The sequence below is a fragment of the Mandrillus leucophaeus genome, unplaced genomic scaffold, assembly GCF_000951045.1.
Source record: "Mandrillus leucophaeus isolate KB7577 unplaced genomic scaffold, Mleu.le_1.0 Scaffold1400, whole genome shotgun sequence".
NCBI lineage: Eukaryota > Metazoa > Chordata > Mammalia > Primates > Cercopithecidae > Mandrillus > Mandrillus leucophaeus.
In genome coordinates, this window is record NW_012101367.1 from 335,178 (window position 1) to 352,623 (window position 17,446).

The window sequence follows — 17,446 nt, forward strand, 5'->3', positions numbered from 1 at the left end:
CAAGGCAGATGATATTCACTTACGGACAGGAAGCCAGGTGGGGGTAGATGAGAAGGAAACAGCTATTCTACTATATCATCTGTTCTGTGAAGCCTGCAAAACGTAAGCTTTGGTATCTTTGCTTTCCTCCCCAGAGGTACCCCAACTACAGAGCAGAATACAATCTTAAGGGTTCTTACTATACTCTTTATCCCTGTAACAAGCCCATAACCTTTTTGAGATTTCCAGCATCATTTATTATTATTGTTCACAGTATCAGTAACAATAAGAGTGACATACACTAAAGAAAAAATGTGTTCTGTCATTCTTATTCCTATTCCACTTAAGTAAGTGAAGATACACAATATCTGATGCACACTTGGTACTGATGGGGAATATGAAGCTGGGCAAACTTGGTCCCTAAAGGGCTATATGGATCATAATAGCAGGGGTTTAGGCCCACAATTTGAGATTGAGAGTCATTAAAATTTCACAGCAGCACCCATTAATGCATAGTATAGACTATAATTAGTCAGTATATTTTATACAAACTGGCACATGGGCTAGAGTGTGAAGCCTGAGCCTGGTGGTGGAAGGAGGGTGAAGATAATTTCAGGGAGATGAGCTCCAATGCTGGGGCTATTCTCCCTTACTGATCACTAGGACTTGTCATGGATAGGCTCAACAGGGACCTGTGTTAGAACAAGGAGAGAAAATGAGTCTAAGTTTGGCTTTGGCAGAATCTAAGCTGATGACAGTTGAAGGAATCGGAAAGGAAGGAAACACCAAGTTTCCGGAGGTAGGGAAGTCTGGGTATTTCCAGAATATACAAGCTGTTGAGGCCATTTCCAATTGCAGGCTCACATATTAAAAATGCAATCAGACATCCATAAACCTAACAACACCAGCACCTTAACTTCATATTCCCTTTAAAGCATTAATCTTGATCAAGCTTCAGGTTCCACTGAAAACGCCCCAAGTGCAAAAGAACATATATTACTGCTGTGTGGTTTTTGCCTTGGGAAAAGTCCCTTAAAGAGGCAATATACAGAAATGCTTTAAGTGGAAAAGCAGGACAGCCTACAGAAGGTATTAGGATAGTAAAAGAAGTTCTTTGTTTAGGCAAGATATTTTTTAACCAAGAAAGTGAGAATGTAAACCTTATTGCTTTTAGTTGGAGGACAGCTGGCAGGAGGCTGATTCAGCGAACACTGGGGTTTAAAGGAAATTGGCAGGAGACTCAGGCAGATGTGGTTTGAATACTTCCCTAAAAGGATTAGGCTGAGTCACAAAAAGAAGTATAAAATGGAGAGGAAGGAATTTGGGGTCTTAATTCAAATTCCGTCACTGACTTGTTACTTAGGGTTTCCAAACGCAGTATGCCCAGCTCAGTGCTTTGAAAATATGTCTCCACTGTAAACCTCACTTGATAGGGGAAAAAAATGAGGATCAGAAAAGTTGTATAAATATGAGTGATGATGCCAAGATCATAACATGTATTTCTCAGTTATTAAACTCACCCTTTCTTAATCATTGCTGGGAAACTTCCATATAGCATTCTTTTATAGGTAGAGACAAAAATATCAACATGAAAGAGTAACATCAAATAGTTGCTCAAGAAGTCAAAAGACTTTTTTCTCCCTTTGCAGGGCAGATGAGGCATGAGACTACTGCATCAAAGAATTGAGTAACATCTTAATTTTCACCTGTTATAATTTTCTGTGAAATAGCAAAATGGTCTCTACTTAGTTTTTCACATATTATATTTTAAAATATGTGTTGCTAGAAGGGCTTATAATTTATTCCATTAAGACTTTCAAGTGAAATAAACATGCTATAATTCTACTTAAAGATATTAAGGTAACATTTTCACATATTTCATTTTGAGGGCTTCATTTAATTGAAGTTGGAAAGAAAAATAATTAACACTAGAAAACTGCACTGGGTCTTAAGACTTGCTTTTTTAAATCAGTAAATAAATGCAACTACATCTCTGATTAAGAATAAACATTCTCTCTAAAGCCTCCCAAATCCCTTTATTACATGTAAAAATCTTGGAAGTGTCCGAACTGAATTAAGAAAAAAGTGTAACAAGCAACTACTATTAAAATGAGTATTATTCTTTCTCTTTACTTTCCTCACCTCTATACTGATTGCTATCAACATGCAGTACTTAATGAAGCTTAATTTTAACATTCTGATATACAGCATTATAAACGTGCAACCCAATTACAGAAACACTGATAGGAATGATTATATATTATTCATAAAATGGAGATTTGGAAATAAGAATATATTTCTTCATGGAAGCAATATTATATATAACCATGTGATCCCATGCCAAATTGTAAACGCCACTTAAGCCATGATACGGTTAAACCTTAGTTGTAAAATACCTCATTACTAAGTAAAATACTGATTATACACAACACATGGAGAATTATGGGTTTTAGGAACACAGTAGTCCTATCCCCTGTCCATAAATGCAGCAGAAGGAGAAGAAAGGAAATAAGGCATATCTGAGTCCTGGAAGTTATACTCCAGAGAGATTCATCCAAAAAGGAAGAAAAACAAGGGGAAAAAAAAAAAAGCTTGTCAAAAAATTCTAGTTATCGGGGCTGGGCGCGGTGGCTCATGCTTGTAATCTCAGCACTTTGGAGGCTGAGGCGGGCAGAGCACGAGGTCAGGAGTTTGAGACCAGCCTGGCCAGCAAGGTGAAACCCCGTCTATACTAAAAATATAAAAAATTAGACAGGCATGGTGGCGTGCGCCTGTGGTCCCAGCTACTCAGGAGGCTGAGGTAGGAGAATTGCTTGAACCCGGCAGTCGGAGGTTGCAGTGAGCTGAGATCGCACCACTGTACTCCAGCCTGGATGACAGAGTGAGACTCCATTTCCAAAAAATATATATATACACACATATATATACACACACACACACATATATATATACACACATATACACACACACACTAATCCTGATGGGGACATTTATAAGTCAGACTTTCTAAGTCAGGGACAGACAATACTCCACATAAAGAACTCTTGATATTTTCTGCATAGTATGGAAACTATTGGACAAGAAGCCTTTACAGACAAGTTTTTTTTTAAGGCCTACTGACAAGTACAATGTACACTTTTGCCAGTCTTGTAAAACTATTTTAAAAACTAGATGGTATAGGAATGGAAATAAACTGATCTTTTTAAAAAATATATAATTTTGGCAATAATATACATTTCAAAGGGCAATGTAAAAATTCTCATGTTTCAAACCACCTCTACATGGGTCACTAAGATACTTTAACAGTCAAACTTATGCCAAATAAAAACTTATTAAAAAATAAACCCCAAAAGTTAACTACTAAGATTTCCGTTCTTTCTAAAGACTGTAGATTTGTTAAATGTTTCAATTGTTAGTCTATTCGGTAAGAGTTGGGATTTTGTTCAGTGGCTTTCAACTGAGGGTAGTTTTGCCCCACAGGAGACATTTGGCAATGTCTGAAAGCATTGTGCTTGTCACAATTGGGGGAAGATTACTACATTTATTTAGTAGGTTACATTAGTTTCCACATCAAGTTACCACAAATTAGGTGTCATAACAAATGACTACAAATTTGGTGTCAAAAACAACAGAAGTATACTCTTTCACAGTTCTGGAGGCCAGGAGTCTGAAATCAAGGTGTTGGCAGGGCCTTCCTTCTCTGAACTCTCTAGTGAAGAATCCTTCCTTGCCTCTGCCTAGCATCTGGGAGTTGCTGGCAACCTTGGCATTCCTTGGCTAGTGGTAGCTGCATTAGTCTAACATCTGCCTCTGTCTTCACATGATCATCTTCCCTCTGTGTATGTCTCCATCCAAATCTCCCTTTCCTTTCTTTTATAAAGACCACAGTCGTTAGGTTTAGGGCTTACTCTAATTCAGTATGACCTTATTTTCATTCATTACATCTGCAAAGACTCTACTCCCAAATAAGGTCACTTTCACAGGTACCAAAGATCAGGGATTAAACATATCTTTTTGGGGTGTACAATTCACCCACCACATATGTAGAGGCCAGGGATGCTGCTAAACATTTTAGGATAACAGCTTGCCAGGACAAAGAATTACCCAACGGAAAATGCCAATAGTACCAAAGTTGAAAAACCTTGATTTTGAACAGGTACATCGGCAACCCTGATTCTTCAATGTGATGATTCTTAATAATCTTTCAATGGCCCTGTGGCCCTAAATTCCTGTGCTGCATAGTTTAGGTGCAGACATTTTAAAGTGTGAACATTTTTTGCCACCTTTCCCTCCCAAGAACACCCTCCTGCCAGGGGTCTATTTTGAGGACTTTTTATGAAGGAAAACCACATGCTGGATGGACGCTGAAATGCAAACCAGGAAAACAGTTATAGTTATTAGCTATCTCACTGCTATTGGCTAAGTTAGAAAAGCACTTTGGGCTTCAAGATCAATCAAACGAAGTATCTAAATTCCCTTTCAGTTTCTCAGAAGTGTATAATTGTAAGGCTATTAAAAGCTTCTGGCTTGGGATTAGAGACACATTAGTACAATAACCTCAATAACTTCAAAAATGCCAGGAAAATGCTATTTTCAAAAAAAAGAATAACAACTCTTTAAAGGCAACATTCATTATTTCTATTCTAACATTATTTGGGATTAGAGACACATTAGTACAATAACCTCAATAACTTCAAAAATGCCAGGAAAATGCTATTTTCAAAAAAAAGAATAACAACTCTTTAAAGGCAACATTCATTATTTCTATTCTAACATTATTTGGGATTAGAGACACATTAGTACAATAACCTCAATAACTTCAAAAATGCCAGGAAAATGCTATTTTCAAAAAAAAGAATAACAACTCTTTAAAGGCAACATTCATTATTTCTTTTTTTTTTTTTTTTTTTTTTTTTTTGAGACGGAGTCTCGCTCTGTCGCCCAGGCTGGAGTGCAGTGGCCGGATCTCAGCTCACTGCAAGCTCCGCCTCCCAGGTTCACGCCATTCTCCTGCCTCAGCCTCCCGAGTAGCTGGGACAACAGGCGCCCGCCACCTCGCCTGGCTAGTTTTTTGTATTTTTTTAGTAGAGACGGGGTTTCACCGTGTCAGCCAGGATGGTCTCGATCTCCTGACCTCGTGATCCGCCCGTCTCGGCCTCCCAAAGTGCTGGGATTACAGGCTTGAGCCACCGCGCCCGGCCCATTATTTCTATTCTAACATTATTTGAGATATTCTATGTTTAAATAGTGGCAATTTTTATCAGGAGTAGAGTTTATTTTTAGCAAAGTGTTGTGAGGTTTGTTCTCCTACATCAGCATATATGTCATAAGTTGTTAATTTCTAACATTCACCTTATATTGTGCAATACGTGAGACCAGCTGTACAAAGTTAATGTCAAAAGATTACACTCTAGGACAAATAGCCTCAACACATGTGATTTGTTTCTGTTGGAGGGCATATACACCTTTGGAAAATGATACCTAACAACATTAACAGATTTCTCAACTATTGTTTTAGTTTGATGCCTATGTAAACTGAATCTTTCTCATGTAAACTAATTCTTTTTGTTTCTTTTCAAACAATCTCAAAGTAGCAGAAACATTTCAAGAACAGAACATTTTCTCCTCTGAACCACGTGAGAGTAAGTTTCTGACCTGATGTTTCATGCCCCACGAAAACATTACCATCTATTTCCTACAAAGGACATTCCCCATACCATCCCAATACAGCCATTAAAATCAAGAAATGAATATATATGAAGCACCATCTCGTCCCTATACCCCATCTAAATTTCAAAAAAAAAAGTCCCTATAATGCACTTGGTAGCAAAAGGTTCCAGCTCAGAATCAAACATTGCCATTGGCTGTCACTTCTCTCTAATGTGGCTTCACTCTGGAACTGTGACAGTCTCTTCTGACTTTCATAACCTTGACACTTATTAAAATTCCAAGACAGTTCTGCTGATATATGATTATATTTGAGGCAGGCACATTTGGCAGGAACATCATAGAAGTGATGCTGTGCTCTTCTTACCAGATCGTCTCAGATGGCACACCATTTTTTGGTCTTTGATCATTTGATTAAAGTGCTGTCTGCCAAGCTTCCGTATCTTTTTCCCTTGATATTAATAAGCATATTCTGAAGAGTTACTTTGAATCTTTAGTACTTTGTATCTCATCAAATTTTTCATTGATTCATTTTTTAATTTGCAGTAGTTGGTACTCATGAATCCTCATATTATTAGATGGGTTATAATCCACTAATATTATTATTTATTTTGATGCCCAATTTTGTCCCAGATTTGTCCAGTAGGAACCCCTTCATGTCGGCTCCTGTATCTTGACATGACTCATTATCCTTTGAGCACTCCATTGCTTTCTGGCACAAGATGTTCTAGGCTTATCTGCTACTTTCCCACTCAAGGCCTGAAATCAGCCATTTCTCCAAGAAGCCTTGGTTACTATTAGTAAAGAATGGTATTTAGAATCCAAGATCTGAGGGCTAAGTATACTCATCACTACTGGAAATCACTGCTAAGAATACATGTGCACACATTCGTATACACACACACACAACTTATAATGTATATCATACACATATATGTATATGACATGCATATGTATTCATCTATATATTTACACATATACTTGTTTAAATCTATATACCTATATAGACATAGGTAAAGAGACAGGGATTTAATGTCATGGGTTCACAGGGATACTGCCAACTGCAATCCAACACCACAGGGTTCATTCTACTTTTTCCCTATCTTTATTTCATTCTTCTCTAGTGAAAAACCTAGATCCTATTATCGTTCCTAGATTTAATTATTTGATCAATCACCCTGTATATTGCTAAACTCTCATTGCCACTGCCACACCTGTCCCTACAGAGATGTCTTCCTTACCCACTCGGGCTCCAACCTCCATCGCTGGTCTGACCCTCCTACATGCTTTCCTCCACATCTTGTTTGGGATCAAATATCACCCATCTGCTGCTCCTGCACAAGAGCCTTGTTAAATCAACTCTGGGACCCTGTGTCAAGCTGCCTGCTGCAGAAGCACCCATTCACCATGCTCAGGCCCTAACACTCCACACCAGGCTGCCCTCCTGCCTGGATGCCATCCTTACCAGGGTCAGACTCAGATATCCTGATCTGAGCCCCTTGGGCTCCATCCACTTAGTAAGGATGTCTCCTTGCTCTTCCCCACCAAATAACTATAGGATCTATCGAGGGAAAGATGAGACGGAAGAGGGAAGAGAATGAGGGTGACAGAAGATGAGGAAGAGTCAGTTGCCCTAATTCTTAACAAATGTTTTAAACATATAATTTTTTTGTGATGATAAACTTAGGGTAAAAATGTTCATGCATCAGAAACATCACTATTAAAGGTAGGCTTAGGCTGGGCACAGTAGCTCTCGCCTATAATCCCAACACTTTGGGAGGCCGAGGCAGGAAGATTGCTTGAGCTTAGGAGTTCAAGGCCAGGCTACGCAACACAGTGAAATCCATCTCTACAAAAAATACAACAATTAGCCTGGTGTGGTGGCATATGCCTGTAGTCCCAGCCATGTGGGAGGCTGAAGTGGGAGGATCCCTTGAGCCCAGAAGTCAAGGCTGTAGTGAGCCATGAGTGTGCCTTGGTACTCCAGCCTGAGTGACAGAATGAGACCCTGTCTCAAAAATTAAATGAGTGAATAAATAAATAAATAAAGGCTTATGGCTAATCTGTTCCCTTTAAACAGATTTTGGTCTTTGATCATTTGATCAAAGTGCTGTCTGCCAAGCTTCTCCACCATAAAGTTACTCTTTTTCCTTTGATATTAATAAGCACATTCTGAAGAGTTACTTTGAATCTTCAATACTTTGTACCCCATCAAACTTTTCATTGACTCATTTTTTAATCTACATCAGTTGGTACTCATAAATTCCCATATTATTAAATGAGTTGCAATTCACTAATATTATCATTTATTTGATGCTCAATTTGTCCCAGATTTGTCCAGTGGGAACCCCTTTAAATGTTCTTAAAGATAGAAACTGCTAGCATGTTCTACTGAGATATGGACTAACAATGTCAGACATATGTGGGTGCTTGAATAATATTTGCTTCAAAAATATTTATTACTAGAAAGCTGCTGTGTTTGGGGTGAGGGGTTAGTAGGGAAGGGGGTTCATAAAGGGAATGCAAAAGCCATGTCCTCTGGAAGTTAAAAGAATCATTTAAAATGATTCTACTGCAAACATTTTTCAAAAGATAAACATGACCCATTTCTCCAATTCGTGCCACGCAATAGTAATAATAATGATATTTAAATACTCCCACTGATGTATCCTTTACAAAGATATATTACATGTCTTATTTAATCAAAAAACCTTAAAAGAGTCCCTGTACCTAATTTTATTCTAGGACTCAAACTGTGTCAGCATGTCATTCAGTGCAAGTCAGACATTTAGATGCATAGGCTATGCTGTCAGTAGCTCTGAACTTTCATAGACATTTCCAATTAGCTCAGAGAGACAATTGGATATTGTGCTTAAGCACTGTGTTTAAGAAAACGGGCACTGGATGGACCAATGCCAAATCTCCTGCTCTACTGCTTAACTAAGTATGCGTATTGGGGCAATTACTTAACTTAAGCCCCAATTTCTTCATCGAGCCCAGAAGGTCAAGGCTGCAGTGAGCTGTGAATGTGCCTCTGCCCTCCAGCCTGAGCGACAGAGTTAGAATTCCCCAGGAGTGCAGAGGTTCTCAGAACTGCGATACTCTCAGACGCATTTTGAAAGGTGAAACAGGGATAGAAGAACTGGGGATAACTAGAAGGGAGAAAAACGTCCTGTACAATTCTTTTTTTTTTTTTTTTTCCAGCAGCTGGAACTAAAAAAATGCTAACTCATAGGGCTATATATATATAACTATTCTTATTATTAAAATTTGACTGAAAGTCTTAGGTTAACAGAAAACCCATGTCCAAGTATGTAGGTCTATACATCTAGGTAAAAAATATCCAGTAAACCTCACAATATCCTTTGGCAAAGAGAAAACTAAATTTCACAGAGATCAATACAGAATCTAGAAAACAAGCTGAGAGTGCCTGACAATTTTTAATTCTGGCTTAAATTCGATGCTAACATCATAACTTTTGTCTTGTACATTACAATTTTAGCTTAAGTGGAGCTAAAAGGACAGAACTTACACCATATACATAGAGGGACATCCTCTCCCCCCATTAATCTTATTGATTTACACCTTCATTTATTCCACTTTCATTTGTTTCCTTTCTCTCTCTCTCTTTAGAGATATTCTCTGCATATCAACTTAACCCTGATGCCTATGGAATAAGTATTTACCTAACAGTGCACTCTCTAGACCATATCATTTTAAAGTTGTGGTTTTTAACCAGCTTAAAATCACATTTAAAGCTACACAGGGAGCTGATAAAAATTCTTAATGCCCACACTGAATACCAAGCCAAATGAACCAGAGTTTTGTAGGGAAAGATCCAGGTATCAGAATTTTTCAAGCTCTCTGGTGTTTCTGACATACAGTCAAGTAGAGAATCAAACTTCTACAATGAATCCAGAATGCACTGGTTCTCAGAACTGCAATACTCTGAGGTGAACCAGGGATAGAAGAATTGGAGATACCCAGAAGGGGGAAAAATGTCCCGGACAATTCTGTTTCTTTTACTTTCTTTCTTTCTTTATTCTTTTTTTTTTTTTTTTTTTTTTTTTTTGAGACTGTTTTGCGCTGTCACCCAGGCTGGAGCTTAGTGGCACCATCACCATGATAGCTCACTGCAGCCTCAAACTTTGGGCTGAAGCAATCTTTCTGCCCTGGCGTCCCAAGTATCTGGGACTACAAGTGTACATCACCAAAACCGCACTTTAAAAAGTTTTTTTTAATAAAGAAAGGACCTTGCTATGTTGCCCAGGGTGGTCTTGAACTCCTGGATTCCAGCCATCCTCCCACCTCAGCACCCAAAAGTGCTGGAATTACAGGCCTGGACAATAAGTGGTATGATGGAAAAGAGATGTGGCACAAGGAAATTTAGAACTGGAGCAACCCAAGATGTTCTGTCCAAGTTGTTAACAACGAGACCTTTTAAAAGGCATTTATAAAAATTAATAGTCTTACCTTTTGATTATCCTTCTTTCTCTATAGTGTATTACAAAAATTCCACATATTACAAGCCCACGAAAATAAATTCCCATGTGAGTTTGAAAACTTTTTGTAGAATAATGTCCCAATTTTAGTTACTGGTGGCCAATATTTACCTTGAGAGTAGCTTGAGAGGTGGTGGTGTTTTATTACCCTTACTGGCTGCTAACATTTGTGACACAGAAACCTGCAATAGGTTGGATGGACTCCTTTCAACATGAAAAGTAATTATAAACAGGTGAAGGTAAAACGGCAACTTTCGTGTTGGCTTTGGTAATGTTTTGCACGTAATCCCTCTGTCAAAGTGTCTTAAACAATAAAACAGCAAGCAATAATCACACACACACACGCACACACACATTTTGTTTTCAAAGATCACGGTGTAAAATGAAGATACACACACGTTATCCTGTAAGTTGTGGATCTTTGGTTGGCTGGTTGGTTATGAAGTTTTTTCCCCTCTCAGCTCTAAAAAAAAACATCCTTGGCAAGGTGAGGTGGCTCACGCCTGTAATCCCAGCACTTTGGGAGGCCGAAACGGGCAGATCACCTGAGGGTGTGAGTTTGAGACCAGACTGACCAATGTGGAGAAACCCCGTCTCTACTAAAAATATAAAATTAGTCTGGCGTGGTGGCGTATGCCTGTAATCGCAGCTACTCTGGAGGCTGAGAGAGGAGAATCGCTTGAACTCGGGAGGCGGAGGTTGCGGTGAGCCGAGATCACGCCACTGCACTCCAGCCTGGGCAACAAGAGCAAAACTGTCTCAAAAAAAAAAAAAAAAAAAAAAAAAAAAAAATTCCTCAAAGCCAACCCACCTGCCAAGAGGAGGGAAGGAGGTAAGGGGGAGCCTTACACTGGAATCAAGAAAAGGGAGTAGGCCTTGGGAAAATGTGGCTTTCAAAATTCATTCCACATTTGCACAAGCCAAGTCGCTAAAGTCGCTAGCTGGTCCCTGCATCCACCTACACACCCCACTGACCTCTTCCTAGGAAAAACCACACTCTCCCCCGTTACCTACGCCCCCGAATTGTGTGGCGCTGTTTGTTCAAGACTCGCCCCAAAGAACGCAGGAGCGCGAGCCGCCCCAGTTCCAGGGTTCAGCTTAGGTGACACAAACGTAGCCAATGGGAGGCCGCCGCCGACAATCGCCACCCACCCTTACCAGCATCCCGGCGCCTCTCACCGCCACCCTTGCCCGGCGCGCCGGCGATGCCCTCTGCCCGCGGGGACCCAAGCCTCGCGCGCCCCTTCCTGCGCGCCCTCCGCCCTCCCTACCCTGGCCCCTGTAGCCATCACACCTGGGGCACTGCCGTCCGCCGAGCTTGGGCGCGCGGTGGCGAGAAGGCACTGGAGGAGGAGGAGCAATCGGGGCGTAGGCGCCCTGGCTGCCAGCAGGCCGGGGAGGGCGCGCATGGCGCCGGAGGGTCCGCCTCGGTCCTCGTGGAGACTGCTCTCTCAGCTCGCTGCCGCGGGTGTCCGGAGTCCCTGCGCACACTCGCCGGTGGCCCGGCGCCCGCAGTCAGTGCCGGCGGCAGGACGCTGAAGAAAAGGCGGAATGGGAGGGGCCCGGCCGCCTTGCCCTACTCCCCCGAGACGCTCTCACCGCGCCCGGCCCTCCACCAATTATGCAGCCCTCAGCCGGCTGCTGGCGTTCCCGGATGTGCGGTGCTACTTCCCGGCTGCAGCCTCTCTGGCCTCCGCCCTCTCGGCTCTAGCAGGTCCAGGTCGGGAGAGAGCTTGGGCAGGTTGTGTCTAGCCCATCTGCTGGGGAGAGGTTGAAACTCTCCCTGCAGGCTGGCCTTTGCACTTCACCTGAGGCAGGTTTCACTAATTTGCTTTGATGGGACACATGAGAGTATAGAAGACTTTTCTCCTCCCCGACCCCGGACATCTTTGGACTTTCTTATGAGGGAGGCTTGTTTTTGCTGCAGGTGTAAAGGTTCTATCCAGCTGCCGGACAACTTGTACTAATCTTTCTTTGCTTTGCCTACCAATCACACACACCCTCTCTTCTAGCCTCTGAAGGCTTCACTGGTTTTCTCTGGGTGAAAGTTTCAGAGTCCCAAGGCCCCATACCGTGTCTGATTTTACTTTATTTTTGTTTGTTAAGCCTAACAGCTTCTGAGGAGCCACCTAGAGCTCAAGAAGCAAAAGCTACTGAGAGTAGATACTATGTAAACTGCACAAGACACTGACCTTTGTTAAATCTGAACACTTTAAGATAATGCTATCTCTTACCCACAAGGCTGTAGTTTGAAATTTTCAGTGCTCTGAACCAAATTAAGTAAAACAACTAATTAGTGCTTTATCCAGGAGGGAAGGAGAAATCTATGTTATAACATTGAAACACATTGATTTGATTTCTCTCTGGGATGTTATAACACATTAAAAGATATTTTATAGATTTTTCACGAGCTTTGTTTCCTCTCCCTGTATTTTTTGAAGTTCAGCTTTCACGTTCGTAAATTCAAAGTATATCAGCGTCAAAAAAAAAAAAAAAAAGGATTGGAAATAACGTAAGAGACAGATTTTGAAAATAGAACTATTTAACAAAACCTATGCTTACTCCAGGCAGGAATGGTTAATTTTTAATTGGTACGTATTACTAAAACATGTCCGTTTCTGGTTTAGTATTATATGCGCAAAACTTTGGAAACAATGTAGATTCTTCAAATTGGCAGTGAGAGAATATGAATAATACAATTCATTCAACAATATCATCTACCAGGTGCCAGTCATTGTGTTCAAAAGAGGCTGGATAGGAATACATGCACAAATGCATGCATGCACACATGTACACACACACACACACAAATTAGACAACTGTTTATCGGTGAATGACAAATCTCAGAAAAGCCTCTTCTCAGAAAGCTATGGTCACAATGATTAAAATCTTTTGAATGAAATTTTAAAAGATGCCTTCAAGGACTAAGTCTTATTACACTGTTGACCCTCTCAGGGCATTGACAGGACTTGCTAAACCCAAATTGCCTAATCAATGGCAACTACATCACGCCTCTTTCTTTCTACCCTGCATCTGGTCTCAGGACTAACTGAACACATTTCCCTATAATTATGTAGAGTGTCAACAGTAGCACTTCTCATCTCAAACTATACTCTGACTGACTTTTCCCAGTTAGTCTCTTAAAATCCTTGGACACAAATTCACCCTTCTTCTAATGAGCTGAACTTACTTAAAGAAACATTTTTTCAGTCGAATCAGTGTATTTATGACCAGAAAAACTTACTTGCCCAGGTTGATGCTGATCCCCACTGTTGCTTTTGCTGTTAGAACAAAAAAGTTGAGAAAGAAATATAATTCTCATTTTGCTAAGCATTTTAAAAGTCTTTTCATCATTGTTCCTGTTCTATATTTAGATATTTGATATTTCCAGCCTTATCTGCACTCCACTTTTTCAAATGCTCCATATCCTTTAAAACCAGCTTATCAACTACCTTCCCTATATAAATTTTTCTGACCTTTCTGGTCCAAATTGACCTTTCCCTCCTTGGTGAAATAAATATTGCACCAAGCGCTTTGACACTCCCATCATCATAAAGTGTATAAAAGGGGAATAAGGGTCCTTTGTTTTCTCCCCTTGAGTTAGGTGAGCTCTGTGACTCCCCTAACCTACTGAATATTGCTGAAGAGATACTGTGTGGGCTGGCCGGGTGTGGTGGCTCAGGCCTGTAATTTCAGCACTTTGGGAGGCTGATGCAGGTGGATCACAAGGTCAGGAGCTCAAGACCAGCCTGGCCAATATGGTGAAACCCTGTCTCTACTAAAAATGCAAAATAAAATTAGCTGGGCATGGTGGCGCATGCCTGTAATCCCAGCTACTTGGGAAGCTAAGGCAGAAGAATTGATTGAATCCAGGAGGCAGACCTTGCCGTGAGCCAAGATCACGCCATTGCACTCCAGCCTGGGCAACAGAGCAAGACTCTGTAAAAAAAAAAAAAAAAAAAAAAAAGAGAGAGAGATATTGTATGGGCTTTCCAGACCACAAGAGCTTCCACTTCCTTTCTCTTGGAGACCTTGCTCACAGAAGACAGTTCCCTGGTAAAAAGTACTACTGTATTACCCTTAGACTGCCACACTGTGAGAAACCCAAATGCCATGGAGGAACCCGTAAAAATAAAGTCAGGTCAAGTAAAAAAGGAGTATGAAGATTTATTATACATACAAAAGAATAGTTCACAAACCGGAAGACTTCAAATCAAAAGTAGTAAGAAACTTGACATGAGAGTCACAGTGCAGCTTAAAAAGCATCAGTGAGGAAGTGCATTGACCTCTGTTGTGGCTGGCTATTAAAAACTTACATTCCTTTTTGGGCAAGTAGAGCTGTATAAGCTTATTTGTCTCTAACAGTTTGGTTCAATTTCATCATACTAACAAGAAAGGAAAGCTTAACTTTTGTTAATGTATAGAAATTGCATTTCAGGAAAATTAGGATAGCTTAAATTTTGGTTATGTGGCTATGAGTGGTTGACCTAGGGATATAATGTGTCCTCCATTTTGATTCTACTTTAACAAATCCCCCATACAGGACCTTAAATCATTGTTGAGTGTTTACTTTGCTGTGCAGAAGCTTTTTAGCCTGATTCAATCCCATTTGTCTATTTTTTCTTGGTTGCCTGTGCTTTAGAGGTCTTACACAAAATATTGTTTCTCAGACAAATGTCCTGGAACACTTTCCTGAAGTTTTCATCTAATCATTTCGTAGTCATAGTTGCAGGCCTTATATATAAACCTTTAATCCATTTTAATTGTATTTTTGTGTATGGTGAGATATAGAGGTTTAGTTTCATCCTTCTACATGTAATTACCCAGTTTTCCCAGCACCATTTATTAAATAGACTCTCATTTTCCCATTGTATGCTCTTGGTACTGTTGCTGAAGATGAATTGGTTGTCAACGCATTGATTTATATCTGGGTTCTCTATTCTGTTTCATTGGTCTATGTGTCTGTTTTCTTGCCGGTTCTATGCTAATTTGATTACTATAGCTTTTTTTTTTTTATCTTTAACTTTTGTTGTAAGTTCCAGGGTACATGTGCAGACTATGCAGATTTCTTAAGTAAGTAAATGTGTGCCATGGTGGTTTGCTTCACAGATCATCCCATCACCTAGGTATTAAGCCCAGCATGCATTAGCTATTCTTCCTGATGCTCTCCCTCCTGCAACACCCCACCCCAACAGGCCCATCATGTGTCCACGTGGTCTCATCATTCAGCTCATTCAGGTGAGAATATGTGGTGTTTGGTTTTCTGTCCCTGCGTTGGTTTGCTGAGGATAACAGCTTCCAGCTCCGTCTATGTCTCTACAAAGGATATGATCTCATTCCTTTTTATGGTTCAATAGTATTCCATGGTGTATATGTACAACATTTTCTTTATCCAGTCTACCACTGATGGGCATTTGGATAGATTCCATGTCTTTATTATTGTGAATAGTTGGTTACTATATCTTTTTTTTATTATTATTATACTTTAAGTTCTAGGGTACATGTGCACAACGTGCAGGTTTGTTACATATGTATACTTATGCCATGTTGGTGTGCTGCACCCATTAACTCATCATTTACATTAGGTATTTCTCCTAATGCCATCCCTCCCCTATCCCCCAACCCCATGACAGGCCCTGGTATGTGATGTTCCCCACCCTGTGTCCAAGTTTTCTCATTGTTCAGTTCCCACCTATGAGTGAGAACATGCGGTGTTTGGTTTTCTATTCTTGCGATAGTTCGCTGAGAATGATGGTTTCCAGCTTCATCCATGTCCCGACAAAGGACATGAACTCATCTTTTTTTATGGCCATGTAGTATTCCATGGTGTATATATATTCCACATTTTCTTAATCCAGTCTATCATTGATGGACATTTGGGTTGGTTCCAAGTCTTTGCTATTGTGGATAGTGCCGCAATAAACATACATGTGCAAGTGTCTTTATAGTCACATGATTTATAATCCTTTGGGTATATACCCAGTAATGGGATTGCTGAGTCAAACGGCATTTCTGGTTTTAGGTCCTTGAGGAATCATCACACTGTCTTCCACAATGGCTGAACTAGTTTACAATCCCACCAACAGTGTAAAAGCGTTCCTATTTCTCCACATCCTCTCCAGCACCTGTTGTTTCCTAACTTTTTAATGATCACCATTCTAACTGGTGTGAGATAGTATCTCATTGTGGTTTTGATTTGCATTTCTCTATGACCAGTGATGATGAGCATTTTTTCATGTGTCTGTTGGCTGTATACATGTCTTGTTTTGAAAAGTGTCTGTTCATATCCTTTGCCCACTTTTTGATTGGCTTGTTTGATTTTTTTTCTTGTAAATTTGTTTAATTTCTCTGTAGATTCTGGATATTAACCCTTTCCCAGATGGGTAGATTGCAAAAATTTTCTCCCATCCTCTAGATTGCCTGTTCACTCTCATGGTAGTTTCTTTTGCTGTGCAGAAGCTCTTTAGTTTAATGAGATCCCATTTGTCTCTTTTGACTTTTGTTGCCGTTGCTTTTGGTGTTTTAGTCATGAAGTCCTTGCCCATGCTTATGTCCTGAATGGTATTGCCTAGGTTTTCTTCTAGGGTTTTTATGGTTTTAGGTCTAACACTTAAGTCTGTAATCCATCTTGAATTAATTTTCGTATAAGGTGTAAGGAAGGGATCCAGTTTCAGTTTTCTACATATAGCTAGCCAGTTTTCCCAGCGTCATTTATTAAATAGGGAATCCTTTCCCTATTTCTTGTTTTTGTCAGGTTTGTCAAAGATCAGATGGTTGTAGATGTGTGGTGTTATTTCTGAGGTGTCTGTTTTGTTCCATTGGTCTATATCTCTGTTTTGGTACTAGTACCATGCTGTTTTGGTTACTGTAGCCTTGTAATATACTTTGAAGTCAGGTAGCATGATGCCTCCAACTTTGTTCTTTTTGCTTAGGATTGTCTTGGCTATAAGGGCTCTTTTTTGGTTCCATATGAACTTTAAAGTAGTTTTTTCCAATTCTGTGAAGAAACTCATTGGTAGCTTGATGGGGATGGCATTGAATCTATAAATTACCTTGGGCAATATGGCCATTTTAACGATATTGATTCTTCCTATCCATGAGTGTGGAATGTTCTGACATCTGTTTGTGTCCTCTTTTATTTCACTGAGCAGTGGTTTGTAGTTCTCCCTGAAGAGTTCCTTTACATCCCTTGTATATTAGATTCCTAGGTATTTTATTCTCTTTGAAGCAATTGTGAATGGAAGTTCATTCATGATTTGGCTCTCTGTTTGTCTGTTACTGGTGTATAAGAATGCTTG

General features: G+C 40.1%; 1 protein-coding gene across 1 annotated transcript in view; it reads right to left on the minus strand.

Annotated features, from left to right (window-relative positions):
* Positions 1-11,806, minus strand: part of EMB (embigin) — a 51,421-nt gene extending 39,615 nt beyond the window's left edge. Inside the window, exon 1 of the mRNA XM_011973964.1 lies at positions 11,443-11,806. Coding sequence (XP_011829354.1) covers positions 11,443-11,557 — 115 coding nt within the window. The 5' untranslated portion in view covers positions 11,558-11,806. The remainder of the gene's footprint in view (positions 1-11,442) is intronic.
* Positions 11,807-17,446: the final 5,640 nt, after the last annotated feature.